The sequence below is a fragment of the Manduca sexta genome, chromosome 5 (genome assembly GCF_014839805.1).
Source record: "Manduca sexta isolate Smith_Timp_Sample1 chromosome 5, JHU_Msex_v1.0, whole genome shotgun sequence".
Taxonomy (NCBI): Eukaryota; Metazoa; Arthropoda; class Insecta; order Lepidoptera; family Sphingidae; genus Manduca; species Manduca sexta.
In genome coordinates, this window is record NC_051119.1 from 8,353,727 (window position 1) to 8,376,346 (window position 22,620).

The 22,620-nt window shown below is 37.6% G+C and overlaps 1 protein-coding gene across 1 annotated transcript in view; it reads right to left on the minus strand.

Annotated features, from left to right (window-relative positions):
• Window positions 1-4,765: 4,765 nt before the first annotated feature.
• LOC115455911 overlaps window positions 4,766-22,620 on the minus strand; it is a 152,644-nt gene continuing 134,789 nt past the window's right edge. Inside the window, exons 28-36 of the mRNA XM_037443763.1 lie at window positions 19,163-19,216; window positions 18,414-18,515; window positions 17,502-17,573; window positions 15,081-15,204; window positions 14,611-14,751; window positions 14,041-14,165; window positions 12,192-12,353; window positions 11,374-11,511; window positions 4,766-10,958 (exon numbers count right to left, since the gene is read on the minus strand). Coding sequence (XP_037299660.1) covers window positions 10,788-10,958; window positions 11,374-11,511; window positions 12,192-12,353; window positions 14,041-14,165; window positions 14,611-14,751; window positions 15,081-15,204; window positions 17,502-17,573; window positions 18,414-18,515; window positions 19,163-19,216 — 1,089 coding nt within the window. The 3' untranslated portion in view covers window positions 4,766-10,787. The remainder of the gene's footprint in view (window positions 10,959-11,373; window positions 11,512-12,191; window positions 12,354-14,040; window positions 14,166-14,610; window positions 14,752-15,080; window positions 15,205-17,501; window positions 17,574-18,413; window positions 18,516-19,162; window positions 19,217-22,620) is intronic.

Sequence of the window (22,620 nt, forward strand, 5' to 3'; positions counted from 1 at the left end):
CCGAATATTAAAATTAAAAGTGGAACTAGGAGTCGTGAACGTTCTTCCGTTTCGAGAATTGAGCAACAGCTTGAATCTGTAATTTCTAGATTAAATGCGTTTGAATAAAATGATTCCAGGATTCACAATGCAGATAAAATTACTGTGTGTGCTGAGGTGACTTCGCGTGCACTGCAGCTACCCGCGTGACAAACCGCACGCTCGCTTACACCACCGATGCCGTGCGGGCCTGGAGGACCTGAGGCTGGAGGTTCACTACCAGCAACGCCTAGCAATGTATCCCGCGCATGTAGCGTGGATGCGTGCGTCGCCTTCCACCACCGAAGGTGTTATGAATGAGGTGACAAATAAGCTAGTAACAGTCATCAAGGCGCTTAACCCGGTAAGATCCAATCAAATATTTATTTCGAATTTTGACCCATCCTTACATAATTTTAATGTGTGGTGTAATGAGGTAGAACATCTGCAAAATATTAACCGATGGGACGACCGTGAATGTTTAGCACGTATAGGCCTTTGTCTAAAAGGTGATGCTCGTATCTGGCTTAATGAGTGGACAACTAATGATCGCTCTTGGTCGAATTTCAAACGAGAGTTCCAATCATTGTGCCCGCGTCGAGTAGATATTGCAAATATTCTTATCGAAGTTTTAAAAACCGATTCAGATCAGTATTCTACATATTCTGAATATGCTAGACGTTTACTAGTGCGTTTAAGAATTGTTCGGGGGTTAAGTGAGGAACTAATTTCTGCGATTATAGTGCGTGGCATAACAGAGCTTCAAATTCGGTCAGCTGCTATGAATACGAATTTGTTACCTTGTGATATAGTTAGCTTTTTATCAGTTTTATATTAAACCTTATTCGAAGGCACAGATCAAATCACGTCCTAATAATAATCCTAACAATAAAAACTATTCGCACAAAAAAGATAATTCAGGTGCTAAGTCAAAATGTTTTACTTGTGGGGAGTTTGGACATAAACAGACCACTTGCTCTAAACGTTTTAAACAAAATAACGAATCTGATAAAAATCAGTCGTCAACTTCGAAGCGGTTTTATACAGATAGCTTAGTATTAAGGTCTGAACCGTGTGGCTTTTGCAAAAAGATGGGTCATAGGTCGAAGATTGTTTCGCAAAACAGCGTATTAAATCACGCAGAAAATCTAATGTAAATTTTTGAAGCGAAGCTGTAAATGAATACAAGTTTAATGATATTGCAGCTACAGTGATTCAAGGGGTTCCTGTAGATATTCTTATAGACAGTGGTTCTCAAATTTCTTTAATAGCGGAATCAGTAACCAAACATTTTCAGTGTACCCAAACTCCTTCTTTTGTACATTGCGTGGTATTGGAAGTGATCATATTGAGTAGACTCAAGTTAACGTAGTAGAAAAGCTAGAGCTTTTCTACTACGTTAACTGTTGAATTTCCTGAGATTACACTTGAACTAGATTTCCACGTGGTGCCCGATCAATATTTCAGTATTCTTGTAATATTGGGTACCGATTTACTTAATATAGAGGGTGTGGTTTATACCCGAATGCGAGGTGCTCAAAGTTTAACGTGATCCAAGTCAGTTTTTGATGTACAATTAGTTGTGCATCAATTCAATATTAATACTTCTGTTATTGGTATTGAGAGGGAGCAGTTACTTTCTGTAATTAATGAATTTTCTAATTTTTTCGTTACTGGTACAACCATTACTACTGTTACCACTGGATCAATGCATACTCGGTTGCACAATAAAACACCCATAGTGTATAGACCATACAAAACGTCCTATCATGAGAAAATACGAGTCCAAGAGATAGTTAAAGATTTGCTCGATAAAGGGATAATTAGAGAACCGGAATCTGAGTTCTCTAGTCACATTCTTCTTGTGAAGAAGAAAGACGGTAGTAACAGAATGTGTGTGGACTTCCGTGCATTAAATGCAATTACTGTTAAAAATCGCTATACGTTAACACTTATTAAAGACCATATAGATCGTTTTTGGGCAAGGCCGTCTATTTTACTAGCCTTGACATGGCTACAGGCTTTCATCAAATTAAAATGGATAACGATTCAATTCAATGTACGGGCTTCGTAACGCCTGAAGGGTATTGCGAGTATCTTAAAGTGCCAAGTGCCATATGAACTTGGCAACGCCCCTGTCGTATACCAACGTATGATAAGTAATACTCTGCGGCTAAAGATTTCTTATGTTTACGCAGAATGAGCTCACCGTGTCTTGAAGTCTGGCAGCCGGTCTTTTGGGTTCCGATTTAATTAAATGTAGAACTGGATCCCAGGCTTGTGCAAGCTTCCAACCATCTTCCCTATTGAACTCTACGACCTTTTATTGAAACTGGCAAGGTGCTTGTATATATCCATGATGTATTAGTGCCAAGTATGACGGTCGAGGAAGGTTTGCAAACTCTCAGAGAGGTATTAAGGACTTTGATTACTGCAGGTTTTTCCAATAAATCTTAAGAAGTGTACTTTTATTACGAAGGAGATGGAATATTTGAGTTGTACAATAAGTTTCGGTCAGGTAAAGCCGAGCGCGTATAAAATCGAAGCTCTAGTTAAATCTTGTATACCTAACAACGTTAAGAAGGTGAGACAATTTTTAGGTCTCGCTGGATACTTCAGGAGATACATACCTGGATATTCATTGCGAACGAGATGTATCGCTGATCTACTCCGCAAAGGTGTGCAGTACCAATGGAGGTGGAAACTCCCTTTTTAACAAACACTTATATGTTTTAGGTATCATCGACAGCCCCCTTTGCAGGGAATGTCTGTCGGATGACGAAACAGCCTCCCATGTTATCCTGGAATGCGGAGGTGTAGCTGCACAGCGGGCTGAAATCCTCGCTACACCGGGGTCACTCCGAGAAGCCTGTGGAGGAGTCATGAAGATCCTGCGCTTCTGGAAGGAGTGGGGCTGGCTAGACCCAGAGCCGGCATTCCGCACAAAACGGCCCGATCTACTAAGCGCTAAGTGTATTTCGAGTATCCCGAGGGCTCTACTCATAGTGTAATGCATCCTGAGGGCTCTGCATTTGTGGTACGCTCCGCACCCAAGGGGCGGCGGATGTAGTACTGATAACGCACCCTGAGGGCTCTGCGTTTGTTGGGTGTACATCCCGAGGGCTCTGTACATCCATATTTACTAGTAACCTGAGGGCTCTGCTAGTGTATTTTGAGATAACCTGAGGGCTCTGTCTCTAATTTGCGTTTCTTGAATTGTATATCCTGAGGGCTCTGTACATTCATATTTACTAGTAACCTGAGGGCTCTGCTATTTTAGTTTTGAGATAAACTGAGGGCTCTGTCTCTTACTCTGCGTTTCTTGAATTGTATATCCTGAGGGCTCTGTACATTCATACTATCTAGTAACCTGAGGGCTCTGCTAGTTTAGTTCTGAGATATCCTGAGGGCTCTGTCTCTTACTTTTTAACCATTTATTGACTGACTTCTCTAATATATAAAAATGTGTTTTAAAGGTGATGAGGATGAGATCGAAGATCACAGAACGAGTGGAAGCAACGTTGAAAGTTCGTTGCAAGAAGTTGGGTTCATGTTGACAAGTTGCAGCGGTCATCCAGCCCAAGCCACAATACGGGCGAGGACGCACCTTCTTCAGGAGAGGCCGAGTTAGCAAATTCTTCTAGAAGACCGGGAGGCTTAGTTTAGCTGCAACTATAACGTAGGATTATATCCTCTTGGGAGGTTTAAAATGGCCAGCTCGCGCTGACCATTGCGTCGTCGATATATTTGTTTGAGCTGTCATTAATTAATTGTTGGATCGGACGGACGTTCACAATCTTTTCGCTAGCTATTTTTGTGTTCTTGATTATTTGTTAATTTGATACAAATTATTCTCTTTTGTAAATTAGTACAGTTTTTGTTATAAGTAATAATTACTATTTTAGTTTATGTAAATTTTTCTAATAAATAAATGTAAAAACCCTAAATATATCTTATAAAAACATACATTTACAAAAGTTATAACAAATGCCTAGTAATTTGAAAAAATGAGTAAGTTTTATGAACATAACCTCATAATTCTGCAATAACATCCAAATACTTAACTTGCTCCCGTATAATTAAAAAAAAAACATATTCTGGCCACACTACCTTTTAATTATAATCGACTGAAACCAATATTTTATATTTTTTGTTATATTAAAAAAAAATATATGTAATATAAACAATAAATATGTCAGGAAAGTTTTTTTATCCACACTGGCTGTCGTCGGTTTTGTGCTGCCACCTATAGTTCGTGCACGTTTCGGAGTAGACGCAAGATGGAGTTCAGTTCATTATAAAGGTAGATAAGTATATCACCTATAGGCTTTTGCTCACGGCTTCGTCAACATGGAAAAGATTTCCAGGATAAAAGATCCGCTTTATACTTCACTGGGCTAAAAGTAGCCTAAAGCACTCAAGAGTAATGTAGCTTCTCATCTATCTAGTTTAGGTCATTACCTATCGATTTTAGATTGTGCTGTATTTAAAGTAAATTTATTCTGTGACCTCTAATTTTAAGAACACTATTCTGTGTGTAACCTTTACTTTAAATGAATATATTTATTATTATTTATAGCGCAGGAGGGCGCTGGATGTGGGCTGCTTCCTATAGGTCGATATGGAAACCTTTGGAGGAGTCCCATGTTCAGCAGTGGACATTCTACGGCTGATGATGATGATTACTTATACATCAGTAAATATTATATAGGACAGTAGGGCAAAGTAATATAATGAAACAATGTAGTATAAAAGCATACATTTTATTATAGAATCACTATTCCATACAATATACCACAGTGTTTAGTTAGGTACACTTTAAAATCCAACCGGCGTTATAAGAAAGTTTAAACTTTACGCTATTTATGTGGAAACATTTTATTTCACTATAATAATGGATTTTTTTAAATTTATCTAATTACGTACTAATTTAACTTACGTTTAAAAGGCTTTAGTTAAAAAGAGTAGGGAGAAATACACTATCACTGACCGTTTAAATAAGTACATGTCGTTAATGGTTAGTTGACAGCAAAATTATGTGAATCACATAATTTTTATACATATATGACTTACGATAATGATTTTTGGTGTCTTCACGGAGCTGGGAAGAACATACTTCATCTGAAGAATTGCTTATAGCCTTGACAAAGCGTATTTACTGAGTGAAACAATCAAGCTATAAAAACATCCGTTTTTTTTCCAAGGCGTTGAAACAAATTTTTCAGTTATCTATAATAATAAAGTAACAATTTTTTTTATTAAAAAAAACGGTTTTACTTTTAAATTTTATGCAAAAAAAATATCACATTGTTTGCCCGACTGTTACAAGTAGAAAGATTATCAAATTAATAATCAAACTGTTTGACGCCTTACAATAATTTCTAAATGGCGATCAAGACTTGCTGCATGCCCAAAAAATATTCAGCTTTTTGTATGTCCGTCGCAGCTCGATATAAGTAATGAATAAATAATATTAAATATTCGAAGTGGAACTTCATAACCGTTGCTTCAACAATAAACCCGTTTAGCTAATCCACCAGTTGTTTAAAATCCGTGAACCGTATAGTTTGTATTCGATTACGGGTTTCTGAATTGCAATTCACCCCAATTAGTTCAAGCTAATAGATGTTATCCATCGTATTCAGAAACCAGGCGTTTATCTCAATATTTCTTATACAGCAGATTTCAATAAACAATACCAATCGATAGCATATCGACGGTTAGAAGGCAAATTGACTTAAACGACATTATTTGCGACACTAAATTTCATGTATATTTAAAATCAGCACTTTTTTCTATGTTTTTTAAAGTCGTTAAAATTTTTCGAAAATTTTTTTTCGTTTATGTCAATTAGATTTTCAACCGACGATATGATCCATAGTAAAAATTGATAAATCAAAATTGTTTTTTTGACATTTCTACAGATTAAAAAACAATGGATTTTTTATTAATCTCTGGTTTGATCCAAGGATAACGATTAGGATTGTTTTTATTTTCGATATAACTAAAAATAGATAGTACTAGATCTTTGATGTTACCACAATCTTTCCTATGGCTTCACTTAAAATGTTAATACGCTAAAATTATTGCACACAGATGTGTAATAATTCAGGTTGCACACGTTTCTACGAGTCTGATGAAGTATATGAAGTTGAAAATACCATTTAGAGGTCTAATAACCAACTAATAGCTTGCTCAGCGTTCATTATATTTCATTTAGTAAGTTAATTGTATTTGAAAATACGCTTCATTATTTGGCCCCAATCGCTGTAATGTATAGTAACAATCATCGATGACAGCAATACGGCCACTATCAACAAGTAGGGTGTAAACACCAATTCCAGGGCACTAATAACGACCACCTTCAACAAATTTAAACCTGTTTAGTTCTTTACGCATAGAAACGATTTCAGTATCAAAGTTTGGGTGTTTCTTTAATTAGCTCTTCAATTTCAAAAGTAGGATTTTAGAGTTAATAGACCTCCAAATAATATTGTCCCCAAGAAAATTAATCTATACTTAAATACATTTGTAATTGCTAAAAAGTTAACTGGGCGAAACACTTACGTATGTACACTTTACAAATGTTTTAGAATTATGCTACGCGATTCATCGTTTTGTTTAAATGCAATTTTTATTAGATTTTTTCTCGTTAAATACGTTTTTTTTTTATAAAAATGCACTTTGGCTTATTCCGATACACTACGAAGGAAAAATATTTCCAAATTATTCATTATCAGAATAAAGCACTATTGATGATTATTAATATTTTAATAATATACTATCAACCGACTTCAAAAATGCGGTTTTTTAAATTCGATGCTAAATATGTTACTTTGGTACAATTTTTTCATAAAAAAAAATATTTTCGAAATACTGGACTATTTTCACTGAGGCTTATTTCAAATAATTCGGCAATTTTAACGTAAATTGGTGTTTTCATTCGTTTTGAAGTCGGTTCACAAAACTCAATACATTTAAACACGATAATCAATATTTGGGTATTCACAAAATGTTTTATCTCAAAATGTGGCGCCATCTATCGGCGAGGGAAACCTATCGCTACGATTGTTTGGCCTAGCTTTCTATAGTTATTGACGCGAGCCTATCTACCTAAAAGGCATCTTAATACGCTATGAAAGTAATATTTTAGTGTCGACTAGACTATCGTGTTCTTAACTAATAACTAAACCGAGCGAACAGGCGGAAACGTCTATATAAGAACATTTTTTTTTCTAAATAACATGCCCCCCTTTTTTTGTTAAGAACGATTCTAAAAAGTTACATTATTGTTAAAATTTTTAACGTTTTTAATGTTAATAAAAAAATACAAACGAATAAAGAAGTTATATTTGTAAAAAAAATCTAGACTTTTAAAAATTATCATGACATATTAACACTTTCCCCCTGTTCGTCGATTGTCCCACGTTAATTACTGAATGAAACGATCGAATAAACTATGCAATATTTGGCACGACCTTCGTATTTACTATGATTCCTGAGAGGGTTGTGCAGTCATATAAAAAATTAAATTAATTTATTCCTTATTTCACGAGCCTATAAATGAACTGCTCTAAACTTTTTTTGTTTTTTTTCTTCTTACTTTATCATGTACTGTAGTCTTTACCCTAAACTGATTGAAAAGAGCAACACCAGAGTTTCTTGCCCGTTCTTCTCTGGTGAAAACTGCTTTCCGAACTGGTGGTAGAGTTAATATTGACGGAATCTAAATAATGTATAACATTTTACAGATTCAAATAAATCATTTCATTTCATTTCATTACTTCTGTTTGGTTTAATTTTAACAAGATCACATCTCACGCGCCGCGTAAAGACAACAGCCGTCGTGCGTATACGCACGTAAATCAGGAATAACTTGTATTTTTCATGCAAATATAACTAACGCAAACTATTTCGTATTTACTTAATTATTTAAGGAGCGCTGCAATTATTGTTCAAAAGTATCGAATAATTTCTATAGAATTACCTATTATTGTAGTATTTATGGAAATTAAAATTTAATTTCAAAATTTAATAGTTTTAATTTATTTTTTTTGTTTTTTCTCGTTAATCATTAAAAAAACTTCCTTTAAAGTATTGAATTCACTCATTACAAAAAGTTCGTATTACTACACTATTTACGTATTTTGATAATATATTCGCATACTCAAAATCTATATAGTTATAGTGCCAACTATTGTACAGGTTACCCTAGCGCATGGTCCAACTAATACATGCGGCCAAAACTCGACCTTATCTTGTAGAATATACGTTCTATATTCATACAAGATGCGTATTACTTTATAGTAATTAGGTCGATTTTTGCTCGCAATTGTACAGATGCTAATACACTGAAACATACTTGTTACTAACTAAAATGAAGGGTCGTCCCGGCCTTATAGTAACAAAACTAACATAAAATTATCTACCAAAGTGACAGCTCATTTTTGACAGACATTCGAGTAACTTTTTGACGGGAGATTAAAAAAGACATACTTCTTTTTATGCCACTATTGAGAAGTATTTATTTAATAATATGCAACATAGGAAAGATCAAAATGATCCATCTATACATATTATAAAACAAAGTCTACTCTTCTGTCTCTCTGTATGTAGTCAATTTTCTCAAAATATACTGAACGGATTTTTATGAAATTTGGTATGGAGATAGTTTAAGACCCTGGGAAGGTTATAGGCTACTTACTATCCCGGGAAAATATATATCGGGACTTTTATCCCGGGACACTCATACATGACGAAACCGGGAGCAAATCGTTTGTTATATAAATATTTTTTTGTCAAGAGCTGTCAAAAATGTGCTGACACGCGTAACTTTGTACAACAGATCTTACGCAACCAATACTGAATGGCTTGCAGTGCCGTCTACACATACACGCAAAGTGACAGCGTCTAGAGCTACTAGCACGGGGTAGTTAGTCACGACTTTTCTTTGACCGGCTTGCTTGGGTTTTTCTTATTTTTGGAGTCAGTTAGATTGTTGGAACTATTAAAATTAATCGCTCTTATGTCAAATAGACAGTTTTTTTATTGTTGTGTTATAGGATGATTTTTAAATCGTAGTTACAATAGAGCTATGAGGATAGTCAAAATATTTAAAAGTTTTCCTGTCGATAATTGACTAATCATTAAAATTATCTAGGGTCAAATATAACATCACTCAGTATGAGAATCAATAACTGAACAAATAAATCATTTTCCCCTGTAATTTGTATTTGAGCCGATCATAGAAAACTCAATGAACAGATACTAAAGTGTAAGGAAGCGTGGGACTGCGCGGTGGACAGGGTAATGTTTATTGTCTACTCACTCCCTTAGATAACGAACAAGTATAAAGAGCGTCACTGTGTGCATTGGCTTAACTGGGACGGGCCTATAGGGGTCAGGTTTGGGACCTTAGGATCCTTTTAAAGTAAAAAACTCCTTTTAGTGTTTAGGAGTTAGTCACCTTTATAGTTCACTTCGGGTAATAGTTTGGACTAACTTGACACAGTTTTAACTAAATTTGAAGTGTCCGTATTTTGTCATGATCATTTTATGAGTTCAAATTTATTATCATATTACAGTGGTATTTATTAGGCTCCAGTAATAGCACATTAAATGATTATTTTAATTTTTTTTAAACGTAGATCTCAATTTTTCTACTCACCCCCCAGCATTTCTAAACATTAATTTATGATAGTACAAATTATCGATATTTTTTTTAAGATTTGCTGACCCTACTTCCAACTTATGTCACCAGTTACGCCAATGCCTTTGTCAACTAAGATAATTTGGCTTAACCGAAGTCTATAGTGGATGCGACTCAGTCACCGAGCTTCGTTTACTCTACATTACTCTATGTGACGCCTTTGACATTTCAAACGTCACTTTGACAAATTTTGACAAGTCGAACTACAGAGAAGAAAAATGCCTCTATTACGTTTTCATTCTTGAAGATTAATATTTAAATAGTTAAATAACTATTGAAGAATAAATTTGACATTTACAGTATCTTTGGAAAATGTCAAAATCAAAAATTCAATAATCTGACAGAATTTTACTAATCAATGCATTGTCCCTTTCACTCTTAAAACATAGATAAGAAATAGACAGTCCACTGATATAGAGTACAAAGTCTCTTGTTCTGAGACAATAACATATGAAATGTCAGAGTGCCAGCTAACCTTAGTTAAATAAATCAATATTATACAGTTCATCCTTAGGGTAAATGTACCACACGTTGCCACTTAAATAACTTTAAAATAAATAAATAGTCTACAGGATACCCTAGCCATCAAACATACGCAACGAATATTCAGTATATCATGTCTGGTACATTCATCCTATACAAGTTTAAACATTTCATTATGTTCTTATATCGTTTGATACTTGTCGATAATCGCTCAACAACATTGTCGACTACGTATAGATTTAATTTACGAAAAATCTTTGAGGAAATCCTGCTAATCAATTTAATTTTGTCGACATAATAGTAAGCCTGTACTTTCCTCTAATCTCAATCCGACATATCGATACCGAATGGAAACCATTACAACATGGATCACAACATTCATACTAGCTTCCTATGTCCCATATATCTTTATAATTATATAACCACCATAACTCCAACACTGGTTGCTTTCATATATCATTCCAAATAAAAATCCATCTATCATTTTATTGTAAGACAACACCCTAAACACATTCCGTACCAAACGATATAACAACCTCACGGCGTATTCTGAACTCGTTTCGTCTGGACCTCCTTATTACCTGACGATCTTGAAGCGCTTCACCTTAATAGTTGTCTTGTTGGAGGCGAGCTTGAGAGCTGCCGCGGCGGTCATGAGGTCCGCGGACGAGAGATCCTTGCCGTCCACAGAGACTAGGATGTCACCTTTCTGTAGACGACCGTCCATTTCCGCCGGCGAGCCTGCCAACTGGAAAGGGAACAGGATGTTTCACATAATGTCATTTTTATTGTGTTAAAATGTAGAGGTTTTCTGCAAACGAGGACAGAAATGACTTAAGGGTGGTCACCGACATCCTCAGATCCTGTGGAGTCTTAAACTCCAAGGGGTCGTAGGACATTAGGAGGACGAACTGTGATGACTCACAGGTTGGATATAATTGCACACCTTACAAAATTTTGAAAACATTTTATTTCAGAATTTATGTTGAATCTGCCATAACTATTACTTAGGGTCGGCAGAATCTATAATTCCCTAATGCATCCCCTCCCCGCTACTCCCAACTGACTCCGACTTGAATTTATATAATTGAATGTGTCAGCCTAGTTCAAACGCTACCGCGAAGGGTCAGGGCGCGACACCAGGGCGCGTGGGAGGCACTGACCAGGTCGCCGAGGTAGACGCCGGGCTGCTGCACGGGCGCGACGCAGGTGAGGCCGAGGGCGCGGCCGGGCTTGCGCGCCAGCTCCACCTCCACCTCCTGGTACTTGATGGGCTCCGGCCGGTGCACCGTCAGCTTCAACTGGAACACAAACATTTATTTTAGTAGGCAATCAAGCAAGTGTTGATGGAAAGCAGTTTCCGCCCATGGACTTAATTAAACCAAGAATTAAGCTTGTAGAAGCAAAAATACAGTTGAGTTTTAAGATGGTGCCGTCGGAAAATATTTTTTTAAACCTTAAGAAACAAAGGCCGGCCGTAGTCAGGAACACAGAAAACAGAACACAGAAGAAAATAGTTGATTAAGGCGATACCTCAAGGTCCATTTTCATACATTTTGTTTCACCTTTAATCTGGGTAACTAAACAAGTATTGGCAAGTAAAGAATTTAAATTCACGTCTAGTTAGTGATTAGTTCTCGCAGTTGAAAGAAAAACGTAAAAATAATTAATAATCATGGATATTTCGGCCTTTAAAATTTCGTCATATTAAATTTTAGTTACCCAGACTAAAGGTGAAACAAAATGTATGAAAATGGACCTTGAGGTATCGCCTTAAGAAATCTGACTGGGCAATATACAGAAATTGGCCAAAATAAGTAATTTTCCACCTAGCCGTGGACAAGAAGAACCAATCTGACTGTGACATATACAGAAGTTGACCACAATAATAACTAGGAAATATTTCACCTGGCTATGGACACGAAGAACTGCAAACAGACTGTCAACCTTCAATGATGATGCATCTGAAGAAGTAACGTACCTTGGGCGCGCGCTGCTTGATGGTGAGACAGAGGCGCTCGTGCGCCATGTCCTTGGTGATGGCGACGCCGTTGCACTCCACGATCTGGTCGCCCACGCGCAGGCGCCCGTCCTTGCCAAACGCGCCGTTCTTGTAGATGTCCAGGATCACCGCTGCTGCACCCTACACAGCATAATTAGATATTAGATGTAGTCATTGTTTTAATTAAATATTTGTGTTCATTTAAATATTTGTCGGGCATTCATTTATGTTGTTAGACAATATTTTGAGAATATGTTTATATATGTGCCAATATGTTGTTGTTTACTGCCAAAAACCAGTGAAATACTGCTGTCTAGGTTTGACTTTTAATTTCAAAATAATTTTAAACTGAAATGTGTTACGAATGTACTATCAGACCTAATAGATTAACTGATAATAACAAACACACCATTTCCACCAAACTCATATCACAGGAGCGCTAGACACTAAAATTGAGAACCATTGACAATATAAATCGCAATCGCACTTATAACATAATTAGGGAAAAGGAAACGTTAGATACCAAAGTAGAGAACCACTGACCCAATATAACTCACAAAGGACCAGATACCAAAATTAAGCACCATTTACTCAATATGACTCACAAGAAAAAAGATACCAAAGTTGAGGACTACAATAAAAGCAAGAGGGAGCTAGATACCAAAGTTCAGAACCTCTGCCCCAATATCTCACAGGGGGCTAGATACCGGAGTTGAGAACCACTGCTCCAATATCTCAGGGGGTTAGATACCGCAGTTGAGAACCACTGCTCCAATATCTCAGGGGGATAGATACCGCAGTTGAGAACCACTGCTCCAATATCTCAGGGGGTTAGATACCGCAGTTGAGAACCACTGCTCCAATATCTCAGGGGGTTAGATACCGCAGTTGAGAACCACTGCTCCAATATCTCAGGGGGTTAGATACCGGAGTTGAGAACCACTGCTCCAATATCTCAGGGGGTTAGATACCGCAGTTGAGAACCACTGCTCCAATATCTCAGGGGGTTAGATACCGCAGTTGAGAACCACTGCTCCAATATCTCAGGGGGTTAGATACCGCAGTTGAGAACCACTGCTCCAATATCTCAGGGGGTTAGATACCGGAGTTGAGAACCACTGCTCCAATATCTCAGGGGGTTAGATACCGCAGTTGAGAACCACTGCTCCAATATCTCAGGGGGTTAGATGTTGAGGTTTGCATAGCCAAATACAAAGCCTTTTTAATAATGTTATGTAAACTGGCCGTGTAACAGTATGTATCTTTTGAATTATTGTATTTGGAATGAAATAACAATGTACTGTTACTAAGCAATGTGTGCTAGTCTAATACGGTTGTCTAATGTGTTCACTCTATTGAAAATATAAGTTCCTATTCAACGGAAAACCTGGTTTACTTTTAACACTTACTCTGCAAGGGCGACTCGAAGCCCAACATTAGATACCGCAGTTGAGAACCACTGCTCCAATATCTCAGGGGGTTAGATACCGGAGTTGAGAACCACTGCTCCAATATCTCAGGGGGTTAGATACCGCAGTTGAGAACCACTGCTCCAATATCTCAGGGGGTTAGATACCGCAGTTGAGAACCACTGCTCCAATATCTCAGGGGGTTAGATACCGGAGTTGAGAACCACTGCTCCAATATCTCAGGGGGTTAGATACCGCAGTTGAGAACCACTGCTCCAATATCTCAGGGGGTTAGATACCGCAGTTGAGAACCACTGCTCCAATATCTCAGGGGGTTAGATACCGGAGTTGAGAACCACTGCTCCAATATCTCAGGTGGCTAGATACCGAAGTTGAGAACCACTGTAGTGTATACGTACGTTGATGAGCGTGTCGCTGCCGCCTAGCAGCACGACGCCGAGCACGTCGTTGTTGGTGTTGATCTCCAGCACCGTGTCCTGGTTGGGCACCGGCGGCGCCGTCGACGGGTCCGGCGGCGGCTCCGCTGTTACACACACACACATCATCACGCATTTATCACCGAAGGGGTATGCAGAGGTGCAACCAGGGCACCCACTTTTCGCCAAGTGTGTTCCGGGCGAGCCTATCGCTATGTCGCTGTTACATGGGCAACATTATTACTATAAACACGAGTGTGCCACGTCTAGGCAACATTAACAACGTCTTATGTAATAAGGAGTAATAAAAATTATAATCATTATTGTATGGAAAAAAATGTAATAAAATATGCAATAATATTAGCCATAAACTGTCCCACTGCTGGGCATAGTCCTCTATTATAAAGCAATTACCTTATTATTTAGTACTCTATGCTGGCCTAGGGCGAGCAATGTTCAAATACCTATGAATTTTTGGAATTTTCTTTTTAAAAAAACACAATATTTTTAAATATTTTGTACTATTAAAATAAAAGTGAAAAATCCCGGTACCTTTAACCGGCGAAGGCACAGGTCTTGGCGTCTGAGGCCGCGAGGTACCGGCGGCGGTGAGCGTGGGGTCCGGGGTTTGGTTCCGACTCGTCGGCCGCGACGGGCCCGTGGGCGCCGCAGCAGACGGTGGCTGGGTGGCTGCTGTAATTTCATCAAATCTATTCAGATATTTAGCTAGAAGAGTGACATAAATAGACAATCAGACAATCGCTACATTATCATTTTTTTTAATAATTTTAGGTGCATCTATACGGTTTGAAGGCCATCATAGAATTGTAATCATCATCACCAGTTTTTCAGTTCGCAGTTCAGAATTTTTAATAGGTAATTTAAAGTTCTGAACTAGCTAAGATCGGCCATGTGTCAAGGAATAACCATCCATCACTCAATACTCTATCTAGACATTATCCCACTCACCTATGGAATGGAATTTAGCTTTACCGTACCTCAAAAAAAAAAGCTATGGTTACCAGGAGCAGGGGTTCCAGGGGAGGTGGCTTCTTCAGTGGCGGGCTTCTCGGTGCCGTCCTTCATGTTGGGGTTGCACACCGTCAGCACCACCACGCCCTCCGTCTGCTTCAGCTTGGCGGCCGCCTGCAGACAGTACATTGGTGTAGACTGTAGTTTATTAAGTTACAGACAGTACATTGGTGTAGACTGTAGTTTATTAAGTTACAGACAGTACATTGGTGTAGACTGTAGTTTATTAAGTTACAGACAGTACATTGGTGTAGACTGTAGTTTATTAAGTTACAGACAGTACATTGGTGTAGACTGTAGTTTATTAAGTTACAGACAGTACATTGGTGTAGACTGTAGTTTATTAAGTTACAGACAGTACATTGGTGTAGACTGTAGTTTATTAAGTTACAGACAGTACATTGGTGTAGACTGTAGTTTATTAAGTTACAGACAGTACATTGGTGTAGACTGTAGTTTATTAAGTTACAGACAGTACATTGGTGTAGACTGTAGTTTATTAAGTTACAGACAGTACATTGGTGTAGACTGTAGTTTATTAAGTTACAGACAGTACATTGGTGTAGACTGTAGTTTATTAAGTTACAGACAGTACATTGGTGTAGACTGTAGTTTATTAAGTTACAGACAGTACATTGGTGTAGACTGTAGTTTATTAAGTTACAGACAGTACATTGGTGTAGACTGTAGTTTATTAAGTTACAGACAGTACATTGGTGTAGACTGTAGTTTATTAAGTTACAGACAGTACATTGGTGTAGACTGTAGTTTATTAAGTTACAGACAGTACATTGGTGTAGACTGTAGTTTATTAAGTTACAGACAGTACATTGGTGTAGACTGTAGTTTATTAAGTTACAGACAGTACATTGGTGTAGAGTTTAAGTTATAACCTGCATGCTTTGTTGGTGATACGAGCACGAGTAATCTGCTAAGTGACCCACGTAAGTGTCGCGTTCCGGGATCAGTCTGAGTACCTATATGTAGGCTTACCATAATTACGAAGAGCCAAACCGGGACGCAGAAGAGAAATAGGCTCATTTTCATTTTGTTTTTCGCTTAATTTGTGTTTTTCATATTTGAAATGCAATCAAAATTATTATGAATTGAAAACATATTAATAAATGTGAATATATTTTTTATTAAAACGAAAAAGAGACAAAATACAATCACCCGGGACGCCGGGACAGGGATCTCAAACCGGGACTATCCCAGTCAAACCGGGACGTATGGTAAGCCTACCTATATGGGGTTCCAAATTGGCCGGCGTAGTTGCATCGATAGTGATAATCAATCTCTCGTCAGTCGACGCTATCTGGACTCCCCTCCAATGACCACCCGTTCCAGTTCACATTGGCGAGCACGAATAAAAATAAAAACCTACCGAAACATGATCTCATTTTGTATTTTTTCGAAGTAATAATTTCAGTTGTTAATAAGTATTTATATTTATTTCTTATATTTTATTTGCTCGATTTATATACTATACAATGGAAACCAAAACTTTTTGAATGTCATTATAGTACGTTATAAGGATAAACAGTGTGGCCTTTTTTATCAGCATTGCTTCCGCTGTATTTTTTTAAATATTGTCGATATCAATTGGATATTGAGAAATAATGAAGTAGGTATTTATTTTGTTTCGATATTTTTTTTGTTTGAATAAAATAATTTTTGTAAAAATATTTCTTGTATAATTATACTTACAATGTAATATTGTAGTATACATTTAAAGGCCGGCGTCGATTGGGGCAGAGTTTAAACGATCTTAAGGGGTGTAGATACTGTAGGGACAGGTGGTACAATACACCTGGCGTCCAAGATCAGGGGATCCCCCGACCTCAACCTGTACTTAAACCACAAACTGAAGCAAGTTTACACCCAGCCGCATGTACTTTTAATCAAAGCATTTTAGGCCTTAAGAAAATGTCCCCGATTTAACTTCATTTAAAGGTATCAATGATCACTAGCAATACAAGTTTTTTCAATATCTGTCAAGACTTGTATACGTGAACATGGACGAGAATTGTATTGCCATTGCGCATGATAAGACAGAGTAACTTTTTAAAGCAATAATAGGTACATCTAAATTAGGCTTTACGTAGCAAAAAGATAAATCTCGTGCATATTTTTTCTGCCTTGGTTCTCGCATAGGTTAAGGCCGCTACTGGTCGTGGTACATGCTCTTTACACCTGGGCTAGGGCCCAAGGGATTACCTAGTTATTCTCCTGGTTTCTAAAGGCCCCAGTTTTATAGTAAGTGTCTGGCAGGGGAATAATTGCGACTTGATTGGCTTCGACTTCGCAAGTCTAGTCGACGTTAGCCATAACGTCAAGATGACGCTGCTATTACAGTATTTTAGTCATTTTTTTTTTGGACCAACTCCTATGATATAAATGAAGATACTCACCGCATCGTAGCTGCAATTGAGTAAGGAGTCTCTGTTCACGGCGAGAAGCATGTCGCCAATTTGGAGACCCGCCTGAAAAATTTAACAAATTAATTATATTAACTACATATAATAATAGTAACAGGCCTGAAATGTCAATGTATTATGTATGTAAATTATAGACATTGAAAAAAACTAACATGAGAGGTCTTTATTAGAGCATCAGCAGCCAAAACAAAAGATTTTAAAAATTTCGTCTGTCTGTATGTTTGTATACGTATCACGTAAAAATTACTGCATGGAATCGAATGTAGTTTTAACGAATATATTGCTAGAGGTGTAACTTAAAATATGGGCGCCATTTTATTCTGACATAAAGCGGGACTTCTAGCCCGGAAAATAATATTTCACACGGGCGGACGCGCGAACAAAAGCTAGATATTAATTATTATAATATATTTGCATTGACTATTTTAGACGGGATATAGTGAGAATATAACTAAATCCACATTAATATTATAAAAAAAAATAAGTTTTATATAGCATGACAAAATCTGACAATGTTTGTATACGGCATAATGGATCCTTATGAAGCCATCTTTAGCAACTAATAAAGCCACCCCCGAGGCAATTCTTGTGCGGTCGGCCTCTACACCGAATGCAAGCTCATGCACGGAAGGACATTTGTCATTTTGTAGACACCTCATGGTCACCAATTCACGTTATGGTCTATGTGGGCTCCCGATCATTTCCTGACCTTCTCCCCACCTCTCATCCTAAGTGGGTTCCTCCTTCTCTTTCCCCACACTCTCTTCCCCAAATATCTCCTCGCAAATTTCCTCCCAGACTCTGCAATCCGGGGGATCTATTATCCATTCGCAGGTTTCTGCTGGGTTCGATAGAATAAAAAAACTGATAAATCCACAATGGCACCTGTTCGGCGGCGCTTCCTTCTTGCAGATCTGAGACGAATATCCCTCGCCCGACCTCCGTGTGCCGCCCTTCGATTATCATGATGCCCAGCCCTGAAGGACCCTGGAACCGAAACACAGATGTGAACGTAGAAAATTCAAATTAGACTTAAAACATTGCACTTTAAAGTGGATAATCCAATAACAACTGTACGAAATGTAATGTGTATACGTGAAGAAAAAACTTTTTACCCCTGTTTAATCATATTGCGCGCCATATATATGCCATAATTAAAATTCATATAGAGTGCAGAAAAAATATTTTTATGTATATGTGTAACAAATATATTAAATTCGACGAACGAATTTCGACCATCGGATGACAACTAATAAATATATAATTAATTACCTAATCCCACAGTTGACAATTAGTCGGTACAGTCTACCTTTAGTTACATAAACGGAAGACGGTTGATAAATCTAAATTACACACACTCAAGCATTTTATCCCTTAGAAGGTTGGCTGTCGAGCGACTGGTGCATCCACCTTTGTAACCACCTTGGACGTGTGTATTCGATCCTATGATATGATAGGAGGCGAGCCTATCGCCTTAACAGGCACAAATTCCACTCCAGACTGATACTGAATAGAAAACCCCAATACTACTACCTGACCCGGGGATCGAACCCGAGACCTCAACAATGCGTATGGTAATACAAAAACGCCACCGAGACAGTCAACAATAATTAAATAATTATTAATTTACATACCTTTTTGACGGTGATGTCCCGAACGCCTTTGTAGCTGGCGAACCGGTCTTCCGACTGCAAACAATAGCCATAGTTAATAACCGCACAAGTTGCCATGCCAAATTGGTCATTATAAAAACATTTTAAGCATTGTAATATACTGTATGCTCAAACATCTGGTAATGTATTAATAGACGTTAGGCAGATTTGTTGCCATGCCGTATGAAAACACCCAAAACATTGTAAGTAATCAGTTTGCTGGTGGTAGGATATATTTTATATCCGTCCGGATAGCGACCACCGTGCGCAAGGTGTTAAAACCCGCCATTATGGCCCACGTGTGTCGCGTTCCGGGATCAGCCTGAGTATATCCAGCAGGCCGGCAAAATTGTGTCGACTGTCAAAGGGTAATCATCTCTCGTAAGTCGACATTCTATTGGACCCCGCTCCACTTACCATCAGATGCAGTGCGGTAATTTTGTCGTGCACGGGTAAAAAATAATAAATAAAAATCAACATACTGCCGCAGTTAAAACCGGTAAAATATTATATAAGGGAGACACCATTGCTAGATTGGCTTACGTAGGATTTTTTGGTAATTGCGCATTGCATGTTAAGATGGAGACAGTCAATTTTAGAGTTCCTTTCTCAAAAGGTTTCAGCGAAACCTTGTAAAATTTTACTGTCTATCAATCCAACCTTTCAAGTGCTTTATATGTTTTGAAATGTTCACAGAATATATTGTGTTGTTGCGCCGAATATTATACAAGTCTTCTTAATATCACTAATATCGTAAACGGGAAAGACTTTTTAAGATGTTTGGATATTAAGTAGAACTATAGCCCGACCAGTAAAATAAAAAAACTGCTTGAAGGCGCTTGCTTACTTTGCACTATTGCTTTATCATTTTATGCTTCATTTATACCATTAGCGAATAACTCACCGAATGATTTGGTAAATAATTTGTACACGAATATGACTGAATTATAAGTATTGAATACACTCGAATATACTATTGCGTCACTCGTATTCGTCTATAATAATAATAATATCAGCCCTGTATTATATACTTGCCCAGTGCTGAGCACGGGCCTCCTCTACTACTGAGAGGGATTAGGCCTTAGTCCACCACGCTGGCCTAGTGCGGATTGGTAGACTTCACACACCTTCGAAATTCCTATAGAGAACTTCTCAGATGTGCAGGTTTCCTCACGATGTTTTCCTTCACCATTAAAGCGAACGATAAATTCACAAAGAATACACACATGATTTTAGAAAAGTCAGAGGTGTGTGCCCTTGGGATTTGAACCTGCGGACATTCGTCTTGGCAGTCCCTTCCACACCCAACTAGGCTATCGCCGCTTCATTCGTCTATACTCGACAACTATCTAATTCAGAGGATAAATAATACAAGCAATTATTTCTATATTTGGCCACAACATGAAGAGATATTGTAACTAATTTTATTTTTATATTTCTTGGTATCACAATAATTGCATGAGCTCATGAATAAATTTAGATGGCATCTGATTTTTATATGATTGATAAAAGCTATATTTTATTCTTCTGATGCGTATAGCTAAGGTTTTCCTTTTTAAGCATCAGCCGAACGATTATATAGCCACTATTAGTACAATAAGTTAGAATAAGCCGTTATTTGTTACATTGTTCTATGTACTTTGATACTAATGATAAATAATAATAATAGTAATAATACATAAGATTGAGACATTTTACTTGGCAGGCGTCCCGTTGTCTCAACTAATAGCCCAAAAACCAGTCCAGCTAGATCCCATCCATAGACCCAGTATAATTTCCACCTTTCTGCAATAGTCCCTGCACCTTGCAAGCGCTGTCTTTGGCTGTATTTCCTCTATAAGTACAGACAGAGAGAGTACTCGCAAGATGTATAAACCCCAACTAGAGTAATGTATCTTAAGCGGCCTCTGCGTGTTGGATCCGTGTCCCCACGCAAGCCTTCCAAAAGGACCGGCCTTTATGCCGTGATTTCCCGCAGGAAAGATACAACATAGTAATAAAAAATATTCGAAAACCATGGGACTTTTATAGTTAAATAAAAACGTTATCAACTACGTAAAAACCCGATATCAATGGTGAAACATTATTTTTTATTATGCTCTCTGCTTTTGGGATTTTCCTGAATCGGTTAAATGAAATTTTAATACTTAGGTACTGAATTTATTTTTCATATAATTTGGTTTTCAAATGTTTATTTAGTGTATAAAATAATGACTGTTTTCAGCGCCATATTAGAAGAGAGAATTGTTTGTCCTCACAATTTTTTAGACATTTTATCCTGCTGTAAAATAATACCTGTGATTAAATATAATGATTTACGTGTCAACAGTCAACACATAATAAATTCCAATTTATTTTAGTTTAAAAAACTAGATTTATCATTGATTTATATTCTGCTTGCCATTATATTTACACGTTCGTACACAAGCCGCAAAATAACACATTTAACGTTAACTTTCAATGCGCATGCGCTATGAAACATTAGTTAAACAACATTTTATCACAATTATAACAAGGTATTGATTTTATCTCCTTATATAACAATCTTGAACATAATCGTGATACAATTTGTTTTATAACGAATTATAGCATATTTGTCCATGGAAATACACAAAATTAAAAAAAAGTATGTTTGTTAAAAATAATGCCGTTATTCGTATTTAATTCTAATTACCGGCGGTACGGCAGCGCTCTGAGGACCTGGGTTCGAATCCCGGGTCGGGCAAAGTGATATTTGGTTTTTATTTTGCTCTGCACAGTATCAGCCCGGAGTCTGGAATTTGACCCGATATGGCGATAAGCTCGCCCCCTTCACATCATGGGACGGAACACACTTGGCGAAAAGTTGGTACACTCGTAACGCCTCTGCATACTCCTTCAGAGATAAATGCGTGATGTATGTGTGTTTACACCGAATACTACAGTTGTATGTACATTTAATAAAGTTTAATATTTTCCTTCCCTAACTGTAACAGAGAGAAAGAGATCTAATTCCCATTAGTTAAAATCTTAATTCCTCAAATACGTTATAAATTGCTCAGTCTCGTCCCTAATCAATAATATTATTTACACAAACTTTATTGCCTCACATTTTCTGACCCAGGAATAGAACCCGGAATTACCGCGCGATAAACTGATGATTCATACAATAACCACGTTGGTTCGCGTAAACACAAATATGAATAGTTCGGGCCTAACGCTCCAAGGCAATTTTAGTGCGCTTCGTCTCCACATCCAATGCACGCCACGCTAGGGGGATTACTTGTCGTGGCCCTAGGCACACAGTTAATTGTATACCTTATGGTTCCCAATTCACATTTCGGTCTATAAGGGCTCGCGAACAATTCCTAGCCTCTCCTCCTCCGATTCTAAGAGGTTTCCTTATCCTCACACTTCCTCCCAGCTTCCCTCCAGGGCCCTGCAGTCGATAAGCCAGGATA